Source organism: Gopherus flavomarginatus, chromosome 1, assembly GCF_025201925.1.
Source record: "Gopherus flavomarginatus isolate rGopFla2 chromosome 1, rGopFla2.mat.asm, whole genome shotgun sequence".
NCBI lineage: Eukaryota > Metazoa > Chordata > Testudines > Testudinidae > Gopherus > Gopherus flavomarginatus.
In genome coordinates this window covers 246,123,020-246,149,112 of record NC_066617.1, presented here as the reverse complement: position 1 = coordinate 246,149,112, position 26,093 = coordinate 246,123,020, and the positions used below count along the sequence as shown (strand labels likewise).

Genomic DNA, 26,093 nt, shown 5'->3' with positions numbered 1-26,093 from the left:
CAGCCAGGAAGCTTCATACAGAGTGACATGAAATGCTTCCTTAATTCCCTCACCATAAAAAACATCCAGTCCTCAGGAGCTGAAAGTTTTGCTTCAACAACATTCCCAGTCTTGCTGATTCAGGAGTAAATGCTCATTCTAGAGCTTTAAGGTTTATCCATAAAGCTATGTATCCACACAATCAGGAAAGAACGTGAGATGAGAGTTCAGGCACTGTCTGACAACTGAATTTTCCTCCTTTACCTGAGGAATGGCTCTTGAGCAGCTCCTCCATGTATACAGCATGACAGCATACTCTTGACCGTCTTCCAACATTTCATTCTAAAATAAATAAATTAATATCAATATGAGAAGGAGTGGTAAATACAGAAAAAAAATTTAAAACTGCCATTTCTCTCTCTATATATGACACCTACACACACACCCTGAGCCAAACAAACCTTTTTGTCTTACTAGGTTGTACACATAACCAGTCACAACACTGAATGTTAACTGATATATCTATCATCTTAAATAGTATGTTCAAATTGTCAGGTCATATTGTTTTTTTCAGTAAAGCAAGTTCTCTATGGCTAAGCACAACTCAACCTGATTCATCAATTATTGAAACAATTAGTTCAGCTACTGAACATGAAAAATTAATCCTAAAGCTAAAAATCGAGCTGTTCTTAATCATTCATTTCAATAATATTCTACCATGAATCAATATGGACTATTTACAACATTATTTAATGCAATTAATATGTATCAGATTACTAAATAACACTTTACATCCACTAAAATATGAAGTCCAAGAGGTCAAACTTCACTACTGACAAAACTAAACAACTATTAATCCTGAAGTATGTAATCTTTTAATCCATGAAGTATGTAATATTTTACAAATTTAAGACATTAAAAACCACAGACAACAGAAATGCTACACTGGGAATAGATTAGGATCCATTGGGTTTTATATGGAATACAAGAGAGAAATATTACTTTCAGGGACAGGGAAGAAAAGAATAGCATACAGCAACCCCTCAGGTACTGACCAAAATGCTAGAGGAGTAGTGGAAATTTCTAGCACAGAAGATAAATTTATTCTCTGACAGTCAGAGCCCGGCTGTTGATAATACAGTACTAGCCTAACTTGGAAAACTTAAAAATATAGAATCCCTTAAGGAAGGCTTGGGGACAGAAACTTCAGGCAATATTGGCTAACCCAGCCAAGAGGTTATTTGAGATGCACAAAAAAAGAGTGAGCTAGCTAAATGTTTTCTATGAGAGATCATTCCTGACAGCTATGGCCGTTTGAAATCTGGTTGCTAACTTGATTTCCTATTTTCTCCATGCATGTTCATCCCTCCATAAGAAAGTTTTGTCAAAGATATATGCCTCTTCTCTCACAATTTATTAAAAAAATAAAAAGAGTATATGTTGAAAATTTTTACTTACCATATTCGAATGAACAGTAGCTTGCTCAATGTATCTTGCAATGCCTGTGACAAATGCATTCCTGTCTTCAAAATTAGTGTTGAAGTTTGGCTGCATGAAAAAAAATAAACAAACATGTAACCCTTGGGGAAAAATTTCAGATGTGGTATTTATGACAACAACAACAAAAAGGACATATGCTTTTCCAGAAATTAATGGGAATCTGTGACCAGGGACCTCTTGGTGCCAGGAGGCAGAGGGCACAGAAAGGGTTTAAAGCGGTTACAGGGATCCCTTAGATCAAGAACATGCATATACACACCAAAAGGTGGCATGTAAGGTCTCTACTAAAAGTAAGTAGCCATTTAAAAAATGTATGTACGGATAATATTTCAGGAGTCATGCATGCATGTTGATAATTATGTCTTAAAATATGTGAGTTGGGGCTGGTCACCAGAAGGTGATAAACAAGTTCCTCCCAAAAAGGACCTAGTAAACAGTTATCTCCCTGTCTGGTCATGTATTGTGTCCCTCACAATGTAAATATATTTGCATACTGATCCACCAAGCTAATCAAAATTGCTAAAAAGAAAAAGCTGCTGGGGAAACAAAACGAAACAAAACCAAAACAGCCAGGGAAGGTATCCTGTTTGTGAATGTAGACCATGGATTTTTGGGATATACGTAGGGGGTACTAGCTCACCTTGGATCCTTCATCTAAGGGACAAGATACCAGCATGCATGTTTTATGAAAGAAGAATGACAGCTAACCAGGGCTGTTTAGCCCTGTGACAAAGACTTGGGTTGTGCTAAATTTTATTAGACAGGAAAGTATCTTATTAATTAAATGGAGGCTCTAGAATGTGTGTTATGCTTTTAATTTATTTGTATATAGTTGCTTGCAATACTTCTACGGACTTGTTATTACTTGAACCTCTGTTCTTTGTTAAATAAACTTATATTTGTTTTCACTATAAACAAATTTCAGTGCTGTGAGTTAAACAAAGCAGTAGCCTAAGGTGAAGTTGGTAAGCTGGGGGTACTGTTCCTTTGGGAACAGCAGACCCAGAAATTCTGTGAATGTCCAGAGGACCGGAGGCTGCATATTCCAGGGGAATGCTCAAAAAGTTTGGGGGTTGGCGTGTGCCCATCGCTAACATGCAGAGGAACAGCAAAGCCTGCATAGGTTGAGAGAGGAGTGCTTGCGTTGGCCATGATTGGTGGAATCAGGGAGCTGATCTCTGGCAGGTTCAGACAAGGCTTTCACACGAAGGGTAGATGGTACTGAGGGGCCGCACAATCCTGAGTACCTCTAAGGAGCATTACAGACTCATAATAGATACTCCTTACCTGGTAAAGTAGAGATGACGGAGGGGGTTCAATACATGGTTGTTGATCCGGCAATGGTAATTCTTCCAAGAGATCCACATTGGACAAGGCATCCTCTAAAGTAACCTGAGCGGTCATTTTGTCTCTGTGGGGGGGAAATTATGAAAAAAGGCTAATATGAAGAGCAAGGGAACAATTTATTTCTGGTGTGAGAAATGCACAACATCCCTGGCACAGGCCCACTTAGCTAGAGACCACTCTAGAAGAGACAGTATCAAACTGAAACCTCGTTAGTTTCAATACGACTTAAGAGGAGTTTCAGGTTTCACACCTGCCCTGCATACTCCTGTCAATTTCTGTGTTTTTAAAACATTTCTTTCTCCCCATCACAGTGTGACAGACCCACACAAACAACAGGTAAAACTAACTGACAATACAACAGAAAAATAGAAACTAATTGAACAGAGCGTTGTCAAGGCACGCAAACTAGAAAAATAGGGAAATCCTTTTTCCTGTAGTCTCTTTCAGTTATAGTAATTCGGGCAGAGTCTTGTAACTAGAGTAGGTATAAAATTTTTTAGTTGACGAAGCCCTCTTATGGCCTTTTCCATGATTTTCCACAGTTGCTACCACCAGCTCAACAATTGTGGGAGAATTAAACGTAGACATGGTGTCAGCAGCCACTAGCATTTTAAACACAATGGTATCTAGAGCTGCTCTGATTAGGATTAATGATGTTGGATTTAAAAACCTGAGGACCACATAGAGCCACGTGCACACTAGCCCTCCCACAGTTGCTACTGCAAATGAATCTGAATTGTCGATAGCTATAATAGGAAATTTTAAGGTGAAAAATGACAGAGCAACTGTAGCACAATTCCATCATTACAGCACTGTAGTATATTGGTTTAACTGGGTGTTTCTGTATATAACTTTCAGATCTCATGAATTCTTTAACCACTAAACAAAACTGCTTCCCTACTTTCCTTTGCATAAAACTGTACATTCCCCCAGCAGCTATGGGGAGATTTTCATCACAGCAAGCACTTCCCTTAAAAGAAAATAACTAGCGCAGGTGACACAATTAATCTACAGAGTAACCAGCTTTCTGTTTTCTGAGAGTGATCTGGTGTTCTGAACAACAATCTTGCAACCAGGGTTTTGCTCCACTGTGATTCCTTAGAATACTAGTGCACACCCCATTGCTGCTGTACAGTGAGCCAGGGGATGGATTCACAAATTCTAAGGCCAGAAAAGACCACTGTGATCACCTAATCTGACTTCCTGTATAACTAGGGTTGTCAACCCTCTCGGTTTCTCTGGGAGTCTCCTAGAATCGGGCCCTATCTCCCAGAGTCTACTGCAGCCAAACAGGGAGATCTTGGGTGCTCACAGTTCAGCAGCACAGTGGGCTAAGGCAGGCTTTGTGTCTGCCCTCATTCCATGCCACTCCCGAAAATGGCCGGCACCATCCCTGAGGCCTCTGTGGGGGTTGGGGGACAGAGAGTCTCTACATGCTGCCTGTAATAACCTTAGTCCCAGATTTGGACCTTAGCGTCCAAAATCTGGGGGTTAGCATGAAAACCTCCAAGCTTAGTTACCAGCTTGGACCTGGTACCTGCTGCCACCACCCAAAAAATTAGAGTGTTTTGGGGCACTCTGGTCCCTCTGAAAAACCTTCCCTGGGGACCCCAAGACCCAAATCCCTTGAGTCTCACAACAAAGGGAAATAATCCTTTTTCCCTTCCCCCCTCCAGGTGCTCCTGGAGAGATACACAGACACAAGCTCTGTGAATCCAAACAGAGTGAATCTCCCTCTCTGTTCCCAATCCTGGAAACAAAAAGTACTTTCCTATTCCCCCAGAGGGAATGCAAAATCAGGCTAGCGATCCAACACACAAATCTCCCCTTGATTTCTTCCTCCCACCAATTCCCTGGTGAGTACAGACTCAATTTCCCTGAAGTAAAGAAAAACTCCAACAGGTCTTAAAAGAAAGCTTTATATAAAAAGAAAGAAAAATAAGTACAAATGTTCTCTCTGTATTAGATGATACAACACAGGGTCAATTGCTTAAAAGAATATTGAATAAACAGCCTTATTCAAAAAGAATACAAATCAAAGCACTCCAGCACTTATATTCATGCAAATACCAAAGAAAAGAAACCATAGAACTTACTATCTGATCTCTTTGTCCTTACACTTAGAAACAGAAGACTAGAAAGTAGAACTACTTCTCCAAAGCTCAGAGCAAGCAGGCAGGCAGAAAACAAAGACAAAGACACTCAAATCCCTCCACCCAAAGTTGAAAAAATCCGGTTTCCCGATTGGTCCTCTGGTCAGGTGCTTCAGGTGAAAGAGACATTAACCCTTAGCTATCTGTTTATGACACGCCCCCCAAATTGCAGACAGTGGGGAAGCTCACTGGCGGCGATTTCCTTCTAGAACTTGAAAATAAACAGATTAATACAACACATACACCTTTACATATACTCCTAAGTATATAACTAACAGACTTCTACATTTTAAGAACACTTTTTAACTACTGAATTCTGGGAAACTCTCACGGGAGAGTGCATCAGCTACTTTATTAGAAGCTCCTGTGATGTGTTGAATTTCAAAATCAAAATCTTGGAGAGCCAAACTCCAACGAAGAAGTTTCTTGTTGTTCCCCTTGGCAGTATGAAGCCACTTTAGTGCAGCATGGTCAGTTTGTAGTTGGAACCGCCGTCCCCAAACATATGGGCGTAGCTTTTCCAGGGCGTACACAATGGCATAGCATTCCTTTTCACTGACTGACCAGTGACTTTCCCTCTCAGACAGTTTCTTGCTGAGAAACACGACAGGATGGAAGTTGTGATCTGTTGCTTCCTGCATGAGCACTGCTCCTATACCACGCTCAGATGCATCTGTGGTTACTAGGAATGGCTTGTCAAAATCCGGGGCCCTGAGCACAGGGTCAGACATGAGCGTTGCCTTAAGTTGGGTAAAGGCCTTTTGACACTCATCAGTCCACTTAACTGCATTTGGCTGGGTCTTCTTGGTCAGGTCGGTCAGTGGGGCAGCGATTTGGCTGTAGTGGGGTACAAATCGCCTGTAGTATCCGGCCAAGCCTAAGAAGGATTGGACCTGTTTCTTTGACCTTGGGACAGGCCACTTTTGGATAGCATCCACCTTGGCCTGTAGGGGGTTTATGGTTCCTCGACCCACCTGGTGCCCCAGGTAAGTCACTCTGTTTTGGCCTATTTGACACTTTTTGGCCTTAACAGTTAGTCCTGCCTGCCTGATGCGCTCAAAGACCTTTTCCAGGTGTAGTAGGTGTTCGGGCCAGGAGTCAGAAAAAATGGCCACATCATCGAGGTAGGCAACTGCAAATTCTCCCAGTCCAGCTAGTAGACCATCTACCAGCCTTTGGAAGGTGGCGGGTGCATTACGAAGGCCAAAAGGAAGGACATTGAATTCATACACCCCCGCATGGGTGACGAATGCTGACCTCTCCTTGGCAGGTTCATCTAGCGGTACTTGCCAGTACCCCTTGGTTAAGTCTATTGTAGAGATGAACTGGGCCCGTCCCAACTTCTCCAATAGCTCATCGGTGCGTGGCATTGGATAGTTGTCCGGACGAGTTACCGCATTTAGCTTACGGTAGTCCACGCAAAAGCGTATTTCCCCATCTGGTTTGGGTACCAGAACCACTGGAGATGCCCATGCACTGGTAGATGGGCGGATTATACCCATCTGTAGCATGTTCTGGATCTCCCGTTCTATAGCAGCTTGGGCATGAGGAGACACTCGGTAAGGTGGGGTTCTGATTGGGTGAGCATTACCTGTATCAATGGAGTGGTATGCCCGTTCAGTCCGTCCTGGGGTGGCTGAGAACAATGGGGCGAAGCTAGTGCACAGCTCCTTGATTTGTTGCCGCTGCAGACGTTCCAGGGTGGTTGAGAGGTTCACCTCTTCCACGCCACCGTCTTTTTTCCCGTCGTAGTAGACACCGTCAGGCCACTCAGCATCATCTCCCTGGACTGTAAACTGACAAACCTGTAAGTCTCTGGAATAGAAAGGCTTGAGAGAATTAACATGGTACACTTTAGGCTTTAGTGAGGAATTGGGAAATGCTATGAGGTAGTTTACAGCTCCCAGGCGCTCTTGGACCGTGAAGGGCCCTTCCCATGATGCTTCCATCTTATGGGCCTGTTGCGCCTTCAAGACCATAACCTGGTCTCCTACCTTGAAGGACCGATCTCTGGCATGTCTGTCATACCAGGCCTTTTGCTCTTCCTGAGCATCCTTTAGATTCTCTCTAGCAAGGGCTAAAGAGTGTCGGAGGGTGCTTTGTAGGTTGCTTACAAAGTCCAGAATGTTAGTTCCTGGAGAAGGCGTAAACCCCTCCCATTGCTGCTTCACCAACTGTAATGGCCCCTTAACCTCGTGACCATACACAAGTTCAAATGGTGAAAACCCTAAACTGGGATGTGGTACAGCCCTGTAGGCAAACAGCAACTGCTGCAACACTAGGTCCCAATTATTGGAGAATTCGTTGATGAATTTTCGTATCATGGCCCCCAAAGTTCCATTGAACCTTTCCACCAGGCCATTGGTTTGATGGTGGTACGGGGTGGCAACCAAGTGATTCACCCCATGAGTTTCCCACAGTTTTTCCATGGTCCCTGCCAGGAAATTAGACCCTGAATCTGTAAGGATGTCAGAGGGCCAACCTACCCTGGCAAAGATGTCTGTTAGGGCCAGGCACACAGTGTTAGCCCTGGTGTTGCCTAGAGCGACTGCTTCTGGCCATCGGGTAGCAAAGTCCACTAAAGTCAGTACGTACTGCTTTCCTCTGGGCGTCTTTTTTGGGAAAGGGCCCAGAATATCCACAGCTACTCGCTGAAATGGGACCTCAATTATGGGGAGTGGCTGGAGAGGGGCCTTGACCTGGTCTTGAGGCTTACCCACTCTTTGGCATACCTCACAAGACCGGACATACTTGGCAACGTCCTTGCCCATCCCCTCCCAGTGGAAGGACTTCCCCAACCGGTCCTTGGTTCTGTTCACCCCAGCATGGCCACTGGGATGATCATGGGCTAAGCTTAAGAGCTTCTCCCGGTACTTAGTTGGAACCACCAACTGTTTTTGCGGCTGCCATTCTTCCCGGTGTCCACCAGAAAGAATTTCCTTGTACAAAAGTCCTTGGTCTATAACAAACCGGGATCGATTAGAAGAGCTGAGAGGCGGTGGGGTGCTCCGTGCCGCTGCCCAAGCTTTCTGAAGGCTGTCATCCGCTTCCTGCTCAGCCTGGAACTGTTCCCTTGAGGCTGGGGTCACCAGTTCTTCCTCAGACTGTGGACTTGGGCTTGGTCCCTCTGGAAGCGATGTAGGTGATGGGGTTGTTTCCGTTGCTGGTGTACCGCTCTCCACTGGTGCACCTGAGGGTATTTCAGGCTCTGGCTGAGCCTTTTGGGTATGGCTGTCTTGTGCTTCTGCCAGTTCTGGCTCGCTGGCGCCCTCTGGCGTTGAGTTTGAAGATGGGGTTGCACTTGCTGGTGATGGTTGCTGTTCCAGTTCCGGGCCTGGGACTGGAGATGCTGTGGCTGTTTCAGTGGTAGGCATGGAATCCGGGTCCTCTACCTCTGTCTGGGTCTCTGGTAACACAGACGGGGCCTCTGTGGACGGTTCAGGAACAGGAATGGGTCTGGAAGCTTGCCTGGTTTGGCTACGTGTAACCATTCCCACTCTCTTGGCCCGCCTCACCTGGTTGGCCAAGTCTTCCCCCAGTAGCATGGGGATAGGATAATTGTCATAGACTGCAAAAGTCCACATTCCTGACCAGCCTTTGTACTGGACAGGCAGTTGAGCTGTAGGCAAGTCTACAGCTTGTGACATGAAGGGGTAAATTGTAACTTTGGCCTTTGGGTTGATGAATTTGGGGTCAACGAAGGATTGGTGGATAGCTGACACTTGTGCCCCCGTGTCTCTCCATGCAGTAACCTTCTTTCCGCCCACTCTCAAATTTTCCCTTCGCTCCAAGGGTATTTGAGAGGCATCCGGGCCTGGGGATCTTTGGTGTGATGGTGGTGTAATGAATTGCACTCGCATGGTGTTCTTGGGACACTTGGCCTTGATATGTCCCAGTTCATTACACTTAAAGCATCTTCCATCTGATGGGTCACTGGGCCGAGGTGAGTTACTGGAGACTGGTGAGGTTGAAGGGTAGGGTATGTGTGGCTTTACTTGGGTGGTATGTGGGGTCTTTGGCTGTCCTCGGTTGTAGGGTTTATGGTCTGTGTGCCCCCTGGGGTAATCGTTCCCCTTGACAGTAGCTTTCTTGCTTTCTGCCAGTTCCATCCATTTGGCTCCAATCTCCCCCGCCTCAGCGATATCTTTGGGATTTCCATCTTGTATGTACCGTGTGATGTCTTCAGGAACACCATCCAAGAACTGCTCCATTTGTATGAGGAGGTTCAGTTCTTCCAAGGTTTGAATGTTGTTTCCTGTTATCCAGGCCTCATAGTTTTTTGCAATGTAGTAGGCGTGTTTGGGAAATGACACCTCTGGTTTCCACTTTTGGGTTCTGAAGCGCCGACGGGCATGATCTGGGGTTATCCCCATCCTGTATCTGGCCTTGGTTTGAAAAAGTTTATAGTCATTCATTTGCTGCTTAGGCATTTCAGCTGCCACCTCTGCTAAAGGTCCACTGAGGTGTGGCCTTAATTCTACCATGTACTGGTCTTCGGGGATGCTGTACCCAAGACAGGCTCTTTCAAAGTTTTCCAAGAAGGCCTCGGTGTCATCACCTGCCTTGTAGGTGGGAAATTTCCTGTGCTGTGGAGCAATATTTGGCGCCGGGTTGTTAGGGTTGGCTGGCACAGGCAGCCCAGCTTTTGCCATCTCCAGTTCATGTTTTCTCTGTTTTTCCTTCTCTTCATTCTCTTTTTGTTGTTTTTTCCATTTCTTTTTGTTGTTTTTCCATTTCTTTTTGGTGTTTTTCCATGTCTCGGCGGTGGGCCGCCTCCTCTTCTTCTTGCTTCCTTCTGTGGGCCAACTCATCTTCTGCTTGTTTCCTTCGGTAGGCCATCTCTTCTTCTTCTAGTTTTCTTTTGTGTGCTGCCTCTTTGGCTGCCTCTTTGGCTGCCTGTTCTCTTTGGTAGGCTGCCTCTTTGGCTGCCTGTTCTCTTTGGCAGGCTGCCTCTTTGATCTGTTCTTCTCTTTCTTTCATCTCCATCTCTTTTTGTTTTATTTCCAGTTGTCGCCTGTGTTCAGCTTCTTTGATTTGTTCTTCGGCGTCAATTTTTGCCTTAGAAGTCATGGTTCCTGTTTTCTTGTGTTGGGGTGCCCTCCGGTGTTTATCTTCTGAACTGCAGGTTCTCTGTTGCCTCCTGAAGTCTGCCTAGCAACAGTGCCTTTAGCTAATTTTCCTTTTCTCTCTCTAGCTAATGTTCAATGAAGGGAAACCAGAAAAACCACTTTATTTGCATGCCTATAAGTGCTGGTACTTGACTCCTAATGGGAGGGCTATTGCATGACAAAAGACCCTTAACATGCAAGCCACAAACTGCGAGAGAGAGCAGAAAAAAAAATTCTCTCTGGTTCCCTTTTAAAACCAACTGTTTCTCTCTGCTAAAAAGCCCTTAGCAGAGAAAAGAAAAATATAATATTTCTACTGGCTTCTGGATTCTGTCTATCTCCCACCAGCTGCCACTCATGTAATAACCTTAGTCCCAGATTTGGACCTTAGCGTCCAAAATCTGGGGGTTAGCATGAAAACCTCCAAGCTTAGTTACCAGCTTGGACCTGGTACCTGCTGCCACCACCCAAAAAATTAGAGTGTTTTGGGGCACTCTGGTCCCTCTGAAAAACCTTCCCTGGGGACCCCAAGACCCAAATCCCTTGAGTCTCACAACAAAGGGAAATAATCCTTTTTCCCTTCCCCCCTCCAGGTGCTCCTGGAGAGATACACAGACACAAGCTCTGTGAATCCAAACAGAGTGAATCTCCCTCTCTGTTCCCAATCCTGGAAACAAAAAGTACTTTCCTATTCCCCCAGAGGGAATGCAAAATCAGGCTAGCGATCCAACACACAAATCTCCCCTTGATTTCTTCCTCCCACCAATTCCCTGGTGAGTACAGACTCAATTTCCCTGAAGTAAAGAAAAACTCCAACAGGTCTTAAAAGAAAGCTTTATATAAAAAGAAAGAAAAATAAGTACAAATGTTCTCTCTGTATTAGATGATACAACACAGGGTCAATTGCTTAAAAGAATATTGAATAAACAGCCTTATTCAAAAAGAATACAAATCAAAGCACTCCAGCACTTATATTCATGCAAATACCAAAGAAAAGAAACCATAGAACTTACTATCTGATCTCTTTGTCCTTACACTTAGAAACAGAAGACTAGAAAGTAGAACTACTTCTCCAAAGCTCAGAGCAAGCAGGCAGGCAGAAAACAAAGACAAAGACACTCAAATCCCTCCACCCAAAGTTGAAAAAATCCGGTTTCCCGATTGGTCCTCTGGTCAGGTGCTTCAGGTGAAAGAGACATTAACCCTTAGCTATCTGTTTATGACACTGCCCCTGCCCAAGTGCCAACTCCACAGCTCCCATTGGCTGGGAACTGCGGCCAATGGGAGCTCCAGGGGGCAGTGCCTGTGGGCAAGGTCTGTGTGCGGAGCTCCCTGGCTCCCTCCAGCCAGAAGTTGCTGCCAGAGGGATGTGCCAATTGCTTTTGGGAGTTGGCAGAGGTAAGCACCGTCCCCCTCACCCCTTCCTGCACTCCAATCCTCTCCCAGAGCCCGCATCCAAATTCCCTCCCAGAGCCCACACCCTGCGCCTTCTCCTGCACCCCAACCCCCTGACCCAGGCTCAGCCCAGAGCCCCCTCCCACACCCAAACTCCCTCCCAGAGCCCACACCTCTCCTGCACCCCAACCTCCTGCCTCAGGCTCAGCCCGGAGCCACTGCCTATACTCTGAACCCCTCGGCCTCACTCCCCAGCCCAAAGCCCGCACCTCAAGCCCCTGCCCCAGCCCAGTGAAAGTGAGTGAGAGCGAGCAACAGAGGGCGGGGGGCTGGAGTGAGCAGGGGTGGGGCCTTGGAAAAGGAAGGGAGGGGGTGGGGGAAGAATGTTTGTGCCATTGGACAGTTGGCACCCCTATGTATAACACTGGCCAAAGAACTTCCCCAGAATAATTCCTAGAGCATGTCTTTTAGAAAAATGCCCAATCTTGATTTAAAAAATTGTCAGTGATCCAGAAGCCACCACAACTCTTAGTAAATTGTTCCAATGGTTAATTAACTTCACTGTTAAAAAAAAACTATGCCTTATTTCTAGTCTGAATTTGTCTAGTGTCAACTTCCAGTCACTGCATGGTGTTATACCTTTCTCTGCTAGACTGAAGAGCTCAGCATCAAATATTTGTTCCCCATGTAGATACTTACCAATTAATCAAGAAAATATGCAGTAAAATAGTCGTGCATTCTGAAGCTACCATGCAACTGGCTCTCCCCCACCAGCCACCTTTAGACTGTTCTGTCAGGAGAAGAAAAACATCAAAAGTGATCTTGAACAAAACTCCTCCTTGGGCTGTCCCAGGTAAAAATTGCCCTGGCTCTACACTTTTGATCCAGTAGATCCCTGATCACCTGGTGAAAGATTCCTCATATGACTGGATCAGGTTTCTTTCCCCCCTCCACCCACTTTCTCTACTTTACATGAAGCCAGGAAAGAGAGTAATATAGTGAGAATTTTGTGGTGAAAGCTTAAAGGATGTGAAACAAATAGAAAAGGTAAAACAAAAAGAGTTGACTGGCAATCAACATGTAAATACTGCTTTAGTCTGGAAGCGGAAGAATGAGGATCAGATGAGAGACTGAAAAATGAAACAAATGTGTGTTACTCCTGTACCAAAAAATTAAAATATTCTGCACACAATATTTTTAAATTCTGCAAAATTTTGCATATTTTATTTGTCGAAACAACACAGTATAATCACACCAGTTTCAATTATTTTGGTAATAGATTTCAAAATACTTGTCAGAAAGTAGGTCTGTAACAATACAGACAACAAAAAAAGATTCAGGAAATGTTACACAGCTGTGCTCCAACTGACAGCCCCACGTTGTCTGCAGTCAGCCAGAGCCCCAGCCCTGAGCAGGGCTGAAATCTGTTACTTCCGCCAAAAGGAAGCGTTTTGGTGGAAATCACAAATTCTGCGGGAAACATTAATTCAGCACAAACTCTTCATTGTGCAGTGGCATAGAATTCCCCCAGGAATACATGTGTGCATAGAACTTAGCAGTGAACTCATAAATACCTACTACTATTGGGAAGCTACAGCATGGAGAACATGGGTCTTTCACCGCTTAGGAATCACATTGAAACCCTAACTTAGGCCCCAAAACAATTTATTTATTCACATCAAACTTACTGCACAATTTGCAGAGCCCTGCCCAAAAAAAGGTGTAGGACTGGAACAACAGGTGAGTGTTCCAGTTGGCAGAGCTGTGCTGAGAAACTTGCACAACACCTGCCTATACCTAACTCAAGCTATTTCACCAGCACTAGGTTCATCCACAGAATTAAAATCTAAGGTAAGGCTAGAGTCTTACAGTTCATTTAGCAACACTATCACTGAGTATACTAATGTAGCTGAACAGTCATAAAATGCCAATTACTCAAGCAAGTGAGAATGAAGATGTGCCGCGTAAGGAGATCAAAATATAATGAAGTCTCAAAATATACTTCCTGAAACTGCACGAAAAACAGTTTTGTCAGGTCTATACAGGAAACAAAACTGTTTTTGATATCTGTTTAAGGGGAAGCCATTGCTGGGAAAAATAAAATAAGGAAAGTGTTGAGAGTAACAGTTCAGTTTCCTAGTACAAACCACAGTCAGATAGCTCTGAACCAAGAAAGGGCAGGCTTTTGACACTTGTGGCCCAAGCACTCTAAAAAAACCCTCAAAAAAACCCACATAAGTCCCCTTGATCCCCCGATGTTCTGTTTCAAATAGAACAGTCACATTCTTTCCAGCACTAATGGATTAAATTCTATAAGAAGCTCTCCTCTTTACTTCAATCTTCAAAGTAAATATTTTAGACTGTTTGCTTTAATGAAATGTTCTCAAACTTTCATTTAAAAAAGTCCACCAAAGCACAAGCAAAGGAAAATCCCCCCCCTCCCCACTCATCTTTCCATTCACTTAAATAGTGCATTACAGAGAAAACTCTGCTTGGGGGATATGCTAGGTAAAAGAAAAGCTTCCTGTTGCCCATTCAGAGTTTTGCTACAGAAACACAGGAAAGCATGTTTTTCAAGACCTGCATTGCCTGATTCTACAACAGCCTGTGTCTGGTGACTTCAGTTCTCCTGTCTGTCGCATACTGCTGCAATTTCAAACATTCAACTGCTTTGGAGGTGACAAAATAAGAGTGCGAAATGGTATCGGAATGCTTTGTTCTGCTGATCTAGATACCTAATAGATTGTAATGCTACCATGAATTAAATACTTTTGTTCACCATTCTGTCTCAGGCTTTAACTCTCATTAAGAGAATAAGATGTGGAAGAGGAACAGGCATCTTCCTCTTTAGTTCTGACAAGTCTGCAGATTTTGTGAAGGAAGATTCTCACTTCCTTCCCATCAACAATTAACAAGCAAACTGAGCATCAGTATCTGGGTATGACATGTAAAACAGCTGACACAGGGCTCATCTACACAAATAATCTTACTTTATAGAAAACAGTCTACTGATCGGGTAAGTCCCCAATCATGTTACAACACGTTGGTTTTCCAAAAGGTAGATCATGCCAAAACAACCTGATCTCCTTCTTTGAGAAGGTAACAGATTTCTGAGACAAAAGAAACATAGTGGATCTAATTTACCTCGATTTCAGTAAGGCATTTGATACAGTTCCACATGGGGAATTACTAGCTAAATTGGAAAAGATGGGGATCAATATGAAAATTGAAAGATGGATAAGGAATTGATTAAAGGGGAAACTACAACGGGTCATACTGAAAGGCGAACTGTCAGGCTAGAGGGAGGTTACTAGTGGAGTTCCTCAGGGATCGGTTTTGGGACCAATCCTATTTAATCTTTTTATTACTGACCTTGGCACAAAAATTGGGAATGTGCTAATAAAGTTTACAAATGACACAAAGCTGGGAGGTATTGCCAATACAGAGAAGGACCAGGGTATCATACAGGAAGATCTGGATGACCTTGTAAACTGGAGTAATAGTAATAGGATGAAATTTAATAGTGAAAAGTGCAAGGTCATGCATTTAGGGATTAATAACAAGAATTTTTGTTATAAACTGGGGACTCGTCAGTTGGAAGTAACAGAGGAGGAGAAGGACCCTGGAGTATTGGTTGATCACAGGATGACTATGAGCCGCCAATGTGATATGGCTGTGAAAAAAGCTAATGTGGTCTTAGGATGCATCAGGCGAGGTATTTCTAGTAGAGATAAGGAGGTGTTAGTACCGTTATATAAGGCACTGGTGAGACCTCATCTGGAATACTGTGTGCAGTTCTGGTCTCCCATGTTTAAGAAGGATGAATTCAAACTGGAACAGGTACAAACAAGGGCTACTGGGATGATCTGAGGAATGGAAAACCTGTCTTATGAAAGGAGACTCAAAGAGATTGGCTTGTTTAGCCTAACCAAAAGAAGGCTGAAGGGAGCTATGATTGCTCTCTATAAATATATCAGAGGGATAAATACCAGGGAGGGAGAGGAATTATTTAAGCTTAGTACCAATGTGGACACAAGAACAAATGGATATAAACTGGCCATCAGGAAGTTTAGACTTGAAATTAGACGAAGGTTTCTAACCATCAGAGGAGTGAAGTTCTGGAACAGTCTTCCAAGGGAAGCAGTGGAGGCAAAAGACATATCTGGCTTTAAGACAAAGCTTGATAAGTTTATGGAGGGGATGGTATGATGGGATAGCCTAATTTTGGCAATTAATTGATCTTTGACTATTAGCGGTAAATATGTCCAATGGCCTGTGATGGGATGTTAGATGGGGTGGGATTGGAGTTACTACAGAGAATTCTTTCCTGGGTGTCTGGCTGGTGAGTCTTGCCCACATGTCAGGGTTTGGTTGATCGCCATATATGGCGTCAGGAAGGAATTTTCCTCCAGGGCAGATTGGCAGAGGCCTTGGAGGTTTTTCGCCTTCCTCTGCAGCATGGGGCATGGGTCACTTGATGGAGGATTCTCTGCACCTTGAAGTCTTTAAACCACGATTTGAGGACTTCAGTAGCTCAGGCATAGGTTAGGGGTTTGATCCAGGAGCGGGTGGGTGAGATTCTGCAGCCTGCGTTGTGCAGAAGGTCAGACTACACGATCTGTGACAAAGTTCCTCCTCTACCTTAGTGGGTCCTACGCTTATTGGCAGATTTGTTCACCTCAGTGATCTTCCCCTCTTGTGGAACCCACAGCCTGGGTCAGTTCCTCCTGTGTCTGATCAGGAGTTGGGAGGTTTGAGGGGAACCCAGGCCCGCCCTCTACTCCGGGTTCCAGCCCACAGCCCTGTGGATCGCAGCTGTCTATAGTGCCTCCTGTAACAGCTGCATGACAGCTACAATTCCCTGGGCTACTTCCCTATGGCCTCCTCCAAACACCTTCTTTATCCTCACCACAGGACCTTCCTCCTGGTGTCTGATAACCCTTGTCTTCCTCAATCCTCCAGCAGTACACTCTCTCACTCTCAGCTCCTTGCCTTCTTGCTCCCAGGTTGACTCGGGGAGTCATTCCTAGTCTTGCCTTTGCGCCCCCGGCCGACCTCAGCCAGGGGCACCCATGATAGCAGCAGACAGTACAGAAGGACAGATAACCGTCACCTCATTGCCAAATTACACTGGCAGCCGACGGTACAGAATGACTGGTAACCGTCTCTGCTATCATGCAAAAGCAAATGAATGCTGCTGTGTAGCGCTGGAGTATTGCCTCTGTCCGTGGCATCCAGTACACATACGGTGACCGTAAAAATAAAAGCTGAACGGGCTCCATGGTTGCCGTGCTATGGCGTCTGCCAGGGCAATCCAGGGAAAAAGGGCGCGAAATGATTGTCTGCCGTTGTTTTCCCGGAGGAAGGAAGGAATGATGACATTTACCCAGAACCACCTGCGACAATGATTTTTCCCCCATCAGCCACTGGGCTCTCAACCCAGAATTCTAAGGGGCGGGGGAGACTGCAGGAACTATGGGATAGCTACGGAATAGCTACCCACAGTGCAACGCTCCGGAAATCGACGCTAGCCTCGGACCATGGACGCACACCGCCGAATTAATGTGCTTAGTGTGGCCGCGTGCACTCGACTTTATACAAACTGTTTTATAAAACCAGTTTATCTAAAATCGGAATAATCTCGTAGTGTAGACGTACCCTTACTGAGTTGCACACACACTCTCTCTCACTTTCTCTCCCCTCCTGTTCTGAGGAAGGCGTAAACTACAACATGTATTGTATGCTCCCCCACATGCCAATATAATTGCTAGGCATATTGCAGGGGTAGGCAGGGAGAGTCCAGTCTGCCAAAATGCACAAGAGGGAACAGTAGTATTGCAAAGCTTGCTTCCTACCATGTGCAGGAAGTGGTGGCATGGTATAAGAATAGCAGCATACCCATCTACTACTTTGCATAGCCACACAGGACAGGGCATGAGCTGGCTCTTTATAAACAAGGCTTTAAAACTGACAGAGACCCAGAACGAAGAAATATGGATTGATAATGCACAAGGATGCGTGTGAACTCTGTCTCAGTAAACTTAAATATTTTGAGTTCCTTGAACACCACTTATACATATTACACTTTACATCAACCCAGAAGAGCCTCAACAATTTTGATTTGAAAATAAAAATTAATTTTGTAACCCAAACAAAAGTTTTATTGTATTAGGTCACCTGCAAATTTTCAACATGAGTTCCAAAAAATTCATCCAACATACTGTGCCTGAATATGAACTAATAATATATATTAAAAAATTTCTTTACAATATTACTTTCTATTTTGTGGAGGAGGAAAATGAGTGTTAGAGAGTTTAAATGTCATAAAATCAAAATTTTAAATGCCCAGACATTTCTTTCACCATTCTGCTACAAATTGGACAACATTTTTAAAACCAGCCTGCAAGCATTTATTCGTGTTCTTTTGTTCAAAATAATTTAAAGAGGAAGTCACTCTGCTTTTTAGAGAGTGTTTCCTCTAGGGTCAGTTTTCCTCTCTCCTGACATTGAGGAAAAGAGTCTCAATCTCACCTGAATCAGAGTAACTTCAGACTGAATGTATATACCAAAATTATAATGACGTAACATTCAATTAATTCAAATGTAAATCCGCAAGGTATTTTTTAAAACAGTAATATCAAAGCTCACCAAGTTCCGGGGTAGGATGTAAAATAAGGGAGGTGCTGATGAGACTGGAAGGGAAAAGGCAATAGCCTCTATACAGCTCTTAATCAGAACAGAGGAGATGCTTACTCTTTATGCCATTGCTAAGTAGATATGCACTGAAGCCAATGTTTAAATGCTCTGCTGAATTCTGGGGCCTAAAAGCCCAAGGGCCCAACCCTGCTCTCATTGAAGTCACTGGGAATGTTGCCATTAACTCCCCAGGAGCAGGCTCAGTCAAGGTAGCAGAGACATTTGAGTTTATAGGAAAGAATACATTTTAATTTTCTGCTAGCACAACAGTTTCAAACTTCTTCTATTCCATTTGCTCATTGTTTTTTGTTTATATTATATATATATATATATATATATATATATATATATATATATATATATATATATATATATATATATATTTTTTTTTTTAAACTGGCTTGTAAGAAACAAACCAGTTAAAGTACTTTCTATGAAGAATTAAAGGAACTTTGCATCATCCCACATGATGTTCTTTATCAGAGAAAATGGTTAAAAACCATAAGGCTTTGACTGATCACATAGGTCCTCGTAAGAGAACAGCTACCAAAAGTAAATTTTTCTTGCAGCAGAAGTGTAGTAGGGAGCTAATATTAACATCGAACGTTCTTCCATGCAGTGGATTCTAGGACAGGGATAGGCAACATATGCACGGGTGCCGAAGGTGGCACATGAGCTGATTTTCAGTGGCACTCACACTGCCTGTGTCCTGGCCAATGGTCTGGGGGGCTCTGCATTTTATTTAATTTTAAATTAAGCTTCTTAAACATTTTAAAAACCTTATTTACTTTACATACAACAATAGTTTAGTTATATATTATAGACTTATAGAAAGAGCCCTTCTAAGAACGTGAAAATGTGTTACTGGCATGCAAAACCTTAAATAAGAGTGAATAAATGAAGACTCGGCACACCACTTCTGAAAGGTTGCCGACCACTGTTCTAGGATTTCTCTCAATTTTTCCCCAATGAAAGAGGTTACTATAGCTGTATTTCAATTTAAAAGAAGCCAGTTTAATATGAACAAACATCTTACATATCAACTTAGATTAAACAGAATACGATTTAATAAAAAAAAAACCTCTCTCTCATTGGTTTCCAAAGTGTGTCACAGAACAGTAAAATATTTTTCTGGTTGTTCAGACATTGTAGGCCAAATCCTGCAGCCATTATGTTTTCATATACAATTCTCTCTCTCTCACACTACCTTGGATGACATCAAAATATTCCTCTTTCAATAAAACTTTCTGAATTCTTTTTGTGATTTGAGCCCTTCTTTCTTTCTGAGCAACAGATGTGCATAAATTGAAGCAGCAAGGAAAAAATGCTTTCATGTCATTCACCAGTTTAGCTGATTAAAAACAAAAAACTAGAGAGCAAGCTGCAGCTGACAGGGCCTTTATGCAGCAGACTTGATACACTGTCAAGCCTTTTAAAAAGATACGTTTACAATCATAGATCAAAACAAAAAAGACTGATTACGCCAGCCTGGTTGCATGGCAACAGCCAAAAGAACTGTCACATGATGGAAATAATTAGCATGGTATCAGGCTAGGGAGGGTGCCCTGTTCAACCTCTCTGGTTGCTGGTTGGAGCAGAATGACATCGCGCTGGAGGAAACTTGGGCAAGTGATGTAACAAGTAGGTACAAATCTGGGGGGAGAGTGAAGCACCTGTGAAAAATACTGGGCGGGCGGGGGGGGGGGGGGGGGGGGGGGGGGGAGGGAAGGGGCCCGGAGGAGTGGCCGCTCCAGAATGACATGCAAAAGAAAGTGCTGAGTGCCTAATCACACTTGATTTTGTTTTTAATGAAAAATGCTTCACCTGGCTGTCAATCAGCTTTCTATATATTGTGGGTAAAACCACATATCCTCTTACGAGTGTGTGTTACACTACTGAAAACAATGTGGTTACCACCACCAATAAACCCCCATTTGTTTTCAAACTCGTATTGGGTCAGAAGAATCTGCACAAGACTAACCACACATATCTGTTGACATTTTTATTATTAGCAACACATGGAACAGCCATACTGCCTTGGCTCTAAGGGCAAGGCAATGTCAGTTATTTTGGTGGGAGCCTAAAGGACCATTTAAGTGACCCAGAAGTGGTGTTAGCGATTCAATACTGCTCTTTTCTCTCCAGTCAGTATTGAGCCAATAACCCAGCATGGTATTAGGTGGCCACTGAGCTGCTAGAAATGATGTCACTTAGCTGAGGGGGCAAATTTATGGAACTGACCACTTGTGTGGTCCAAAGAGCCAATCAACACTTGTTGCAACAGTAATGGTGTTAAACTCTGTCTATCATTCTCCTTGCAGCTCCAACTGCATATAATATTCTTCTTCACTTCCTATCCAGAACTGTGGCCAACTGCTGAACAGCTATTTTCCACCCCACAGATGGCAGCATTTCAGTAAAGGATGAGTGAGCGCTATAAAACACTCTGGGATCCTTCAGGATGTAAAGTCCTCTAAAAAATGTAAATTTGTCCATGTTGGAAGCACTTTCTGGTAGGTAGAGAATAAGAGGTTTGGTTTTATTTAGAATAGTTGTCATTATAAATTGAGTAAAAAAATTAAAATGTCTATTTAACAATTAAAAATGAAGGTATGCACCACAGACTTACACTGCAGAAAATATAAAGGGACAAAGATTAAGATTTATCTTGCATAATCCAAAGGTGTAACCTGTAAATTCTTTATATAGCTTTATGTGCCAAAATATAAATCACAGTAATAGTGAAATTCTCAGCTGTTTTACACAACTCACTCTGAAATCAGCAGCTGTCTCCAGAATCAATATGGTCAGAAGTCAATTCTTATACAAATAATTCTATATTATTCAGAGAACTCCTAGGAGAAGTCTTAATCCCAGTGATCCCAAGCTTCCTTACTACCAAGTTAAGAAATTTTCACAGAAAGGCAATCTCAGTCTCACACTAACTCTTCACTGCAACCCCTGGACAAATCATGACCTCTGTGCCTCAGTTTTCCAGTATATGAAATGGGAATACCAATGCTTTTCTACCAGAAAGTGCTGCTGTGAGGATTACTATTTATAACACTCTGCAGCCAAAGCTGTCCTAAGTACAATTGCACAGCAATTTCTGTACTAAATTAGCTACAAGAAAGGTTCCAAACTTACGGGGAGCAGTCCCATAGGGGATACCAGACCACCTCTACAGGATCACATTGTTCTCCCTTGGGACGTTACTTATCTAGCTTCACCCTTATGTTCTCTGAAAACCACCGGTCTATAGCAACAGGCTGGGAGCAAAGCAAACAGAAAGAAGAACAGTCCCAAACAGAAGTAGTAGGGAAGAAACAGACCCAGCAGATTGTGAGGACAGTTGTGGGAGACACACAGCAGGAGAAAAGAGAAAGAGAGATTAAGAGGATGAAGAAGAGAGAAAGGATGAGACTAATGGGAGAAAATAGGGAAAAAAAAGAAGAGAGATGCAACATGTGTCAGGATATGACAAAAGCCGGTATTGGTAGTAAGGTGAAAGGGCTCTCAATAAGATGTGGAAACAACTAAACTAGAATGACGCAATTTATGGCTAAGTCTCTGTGTAGCTGTATCAATTAACTTTGTTCTGGCCTTTTCTCTCTCCCATTTTAACACCATGTGCATTTTATTGTAGACGTGCCAAATATTGTAGTGCTTTTGTCATGTGCATCAATGAGGACAAGGGAAAATGAATGTTAGTTTTCTCTCAGTGATCCATCTCAGAATATGAACCCAGGTCTCCAAGAATTAAAAACAGCTAGGGCATCAACTCAAGCCTACTCAGCCCTTTTTTCGAAATCAGAAAAATGAGACTTCACTTGAGCTATCAGCCTTAGATGGACACAAGGGAATCTGTCTCAGCTATAAGGAACATCAGTGCTACTCTATAAAACCTTGAAACAAAACACACCAACACCAGCACAAAGGGAGCTGTGTTTCTGAAAGCCAAGCTGTAGCGACAGGGCTTATCCTTCCTCAGTCATGTGCATGTGATTTCTTGGGACCCACTCAGTCTTTTCTGAGTTCAGATCCCAGCATTTCACTCAGATGGTTTTTTATTCACAGGGGAGGGCGGGAGGGGAAATAAATTTGTTTTCTATTTTAAAATAAAAATGCCATATTTAAAATTAAGACTCCTACTGGATACCAACTGGTCCCCTTGGTTTTAATCAATCAATCAATCAATCTGCTGCATTTTTCTCTCCAGCGTGAGCAGTCAGTCAGCATTAATTTCAAACTATAAAATTATGCCATGGCCATGTAGCATTAGGCCAGCAGCAAAGTCATTAAAATTCCCAGAAGCAGCTTGACACATTCTCCAGTTGGGAGAGTTAACCTCAACATGCTAGTAGCGCTTGGGGCTCATCAAAACAGGTATAACTGGGGGCTGCTAGCACAGTTGTTGGCCATAGTTAGGGCAATATCTAACTTCCAACATTTTAGTGTAGCTTCTAATAATATGTTATAAAGCCGCAGTGTTAGGTTATTACAATGTCCCTTAACCATATATTTTTATGGCTAGTTTATATGGGAGAATATTTTAAAACATGGACTCCAGTAAATGAGCAATACAGCCAGCATTATATTAGCAGCACAGCTAGGCTCTTAGCAGAGAAAGCTAATGGGAAAGTAGTCATCTTTGGTCCTTTTACCTTTATCCAAAAAAAAAAAAAAAAACGGTACAGACTCAGAGAACATTCCTAGTCAGTGGCTCTATTTATGGTAATATCTGATAGGCATAGTGCCCAGTACAGCTGTACAACATTACTGCAATTTGGCTGCATTTTACATAACGTTTTTAAAAAACTGGGTTCATCATACTTATCTTATTATTATTTAATGCATGCAAAAGTCTAGCTAAAACCCCTTACTACCCTTTTAGACATTGTAACTAAGGCTATGTCTACGCTAGTACTTTTGTCTGTAAAATTTCTGTCAGTCAGGGGTGTAAAAAAAACCTCATGCTCAACCCGACCAACATACGTTGTTTCACCAACAGAAGCACCAGTATGGAAAGTGCTATGTCAGGGGGAGACGTAGCTACCACCGCTCATTGGGGGCGGTTTAATTATGCAGACAGGAGAGCTCTCTCCCGTCGGTATAGAGTAGCTACACGGGAGACCTCACAGCAGCGCAGCTGCAGCGATACAGCTGTGCCACTGTAAGGTCTGTAGAGTAGACAGAGCCTTAAATTATGAAGAGATTATAGGAAAAACATAGATCAATTGTAGGTTTACAGCAGGGAACACCACTGTCAATAATGCAAAAAACTGCATGAAGTATCACTATCAAGACAAAAATGTTTTGAAGAAATATTTTCATGGTGTTATAAGCACAGTCTTAGGTTATTAAATATTTAGGACTAGAGCCTGGAAAGACTCACACATGCTTAACTTTATGTACTGTGAGTAATCCCACTGACTTCTTTGAAGGACTGGGGCCTCACTGTGTAACATTTATGCAGTTTAACTTTTGCACTTTATTTAACTTGGACACATCTATATTTAGTGACATTCAATTACTGAATGTGTGTACTAGCATAATGCTGCAATACTGGGTTTGCAAACCACAGGAAAACACAAAATATTTTTACTAAAAACTGACAGCATCATTTGAATATTATTTTTATTCACAAGAATATTCAGAGTGGTGATATTGCAATTGGTCCTAGAAAGGTGTTCAGTTAAATCAAATAGGATTTTTCCCCTTGATACTGGAGAGCTTAGTTGGAATGCATTCAATGCAACATTTCCTCATCCTTTCTACAATATTTTTGGTACCCTGCAAGACTGTCTATTCACACAGTGAAGCCAAGAAGATAGGAGCGCCATCACTGCCAGGAGGCATTGGAGATGGGTTGGCCATGTGCTTTGGATGGAAACTGATTCCATCACCAGAATAGCAATAAGATGGACACCTGAAGGCAAGCGAAAACATGGCGAAGAGCTGTGGAAACTGAGCTGAAAAACCTGGGGCACAGCTGGGGAACCACTGAAAGACTTGCCAGAGACAGACAGGAGTGGAGGAGCTTTGTCGCTGCCCTAAATGCCAGAGACATAATGGGAACGTGATGATGATGATGCACGATTGACAGTTTTGCTCTCTTTGATTTGACTATGAAAACCTTGGCAGTTTAATTGAAGAGACCCTGCAACATGAAACCCAGTTAATCACAAAAGACAAAAGTAGTTTCAAGTCTTACACTAGCTCCCTACAATTGTTCCCTGAACAATTTTTGTTGTTTTAATAAATGCATTTTCCTATTTTTAAGCGCCTCTCTCCCTGTTGCTGTGTGGAAGAGCCAAACAAATAGGGGAAAGTGACTAATAGGGAAACGTTCAAAGGTGCTGTCAAATGCACAAGTCAAAGTACAAAACAAAGAATTATTTTTGCTAGTCTCTTTCTAATATAGTCCCATAAGTGTCATTATCAACAAAAGCAAGTAAAAAAATTCAGAAAAATGATGTTTTAAGTTGATAGTATCCCTTTAATTGCTAATGCGTTTAGTCTTTATATTTTTTTTAGTATCATCAATACCATGTCAGGGACAAGATGATATATCTGAGAAACTCAGGTAAGTAGGTCCTTTCCTAAAGTCACTGTGAAAGGCTTTAGCTCATGAAGACTTCACAATAGCACAACATCTAGTTTACAGTTTATTAAGACAGGAAGAGAATCTTTTGCTGCTGCAGAAGGCAGTTGACTAATCAGAGCAAAGATCTAATGCAGCTCACGCATTTTAAGTTTCCATCCCTTATTGAAGCACCCAACAGATGGTATCTGAATAACACCCCCCATCACCACATATTTAACAGAATCATAAAAGTTAGAAATGGAAAAAGACCTATCAGATCAAGGCCTCATCAGAGCAGGATGATGGTCCTCTGACATTTCTGTGTTGATCTTTGGGGATAAATGCTTGAGCAGTCAAGTCTCAGTAATTAAATTACCAGTTTATTGAACAAACAACTAACCAATCCTAATAAAATAAAAACAAAAAACCCAAGCAATACATCAAAAAAAAAAAAAAACCCTTGCTAGGATACGTCTGAGACACACATGAGCAGAGAGCCTGGTTCAAGGAGTTTCAGGACTTTCTGAGCCCTAGTCAGACTATTGTAACACTTCATTACTCCCCTTTCTCCCTATCAGCTATTGCTTCTGTACAGAGAAAATAGTACATAAATATCCAGTGCACCTGTAGTGGTGCTGTTCTACATAACTTACCCTTTGCACAGAGAAACTTCCTTGGACTCTCGGGAATATACAGGAATAGCTATTGCACTTTGAATTCACACCCTACCTTAATCTGAATTAATTTTCAACAGTGGGCAGTTGGTTTGACCTTCAACAGGAAGGTTAGACCAAAGGTCCCGATATAGAAGAAGATGAACAGACACCTGGGAAGCTAGACATGTGTATAGCTTGTTTACTGTTTTAACATCCGGAGGAAACAGAACTGCAGGTACTGAACCTAAGGCTGACCTGCTGAGGTACATCATGGTTAGTACCAGGGGACGGCAGCCCAAGGCAGAGTTACATGATTCCAAGTTGAGAGAGGTGACAGCTTGAGACCTGAAAGGGGGGGTGGGGGAGGGGGAAGAACAGTTACCTATCTTTCTGTATCTGCTGTTCTTCGAGATGTGCTGCATCCATCCATTCCACTGTGAGTGTGTGTGTGCGTCTCATGCAGAGCACCTTTTCCCTCAGTATCATCCATCGCCACTTTACAAATGTCTATGATAGGTACTTGCACCAAGAAATGTGCCCATATTGCCTGTGCAGTAGTAGAATGCACCAATCCTCCAGCTGCTGAGGTTATATTAGCCAAATGGTAGTATAAAGGAATGCACAGAGAGATCTGTGATGAAATCCTCTGCATGGATACTGATTTGCCTTTACC

The 26,093-nt window shown here is 42.9% G+C and overlaps 1 protein-coding gene across 9 annotated transcripts in view; it reads right to left on the bottom strand.

The window, feature by feature from the left end:
• The window catches only part of CYFIP1 (cytoplasmic FMR1 interacting protein 1), a 143,939-nt gene that overhangs the window by 102,997 nt on the left and 14,849 nt on the right, over positions 1-26,093 (bottom strand). For 6 of the 9 annotated variants that reach the window (XR_007768726.1, XM_050919346.1, XM_050919327.1 and 3 more), the window contains exons 2-4: positions 2,767-2,890; positions 1,438-1,527; positions 244-321 (exon numbers count right to left, since the gene is read on the bottom strand). Coding sequence is in view for 8 of the 9 variants with exons in the window: in XM_050919346.1 (XP_050775303.1) it covers positions 244-321; positions 1,438-1,527; positions 2,767-2,883 (285 nt within the window). In the remaining variant the exon portion in view is untranslated. Of the gene's footprint in view, positions 1-243; positions 322-1,437; positions 1,528-2,766; positions 2,891-12,177; positions 12,273-26,093 lie in introns of all 9 variants that reach the window. The other 3 variants (XM_050919297.1, XM_050919317.1, XM_050919307.1) reach the window with 2 other exon arrangements.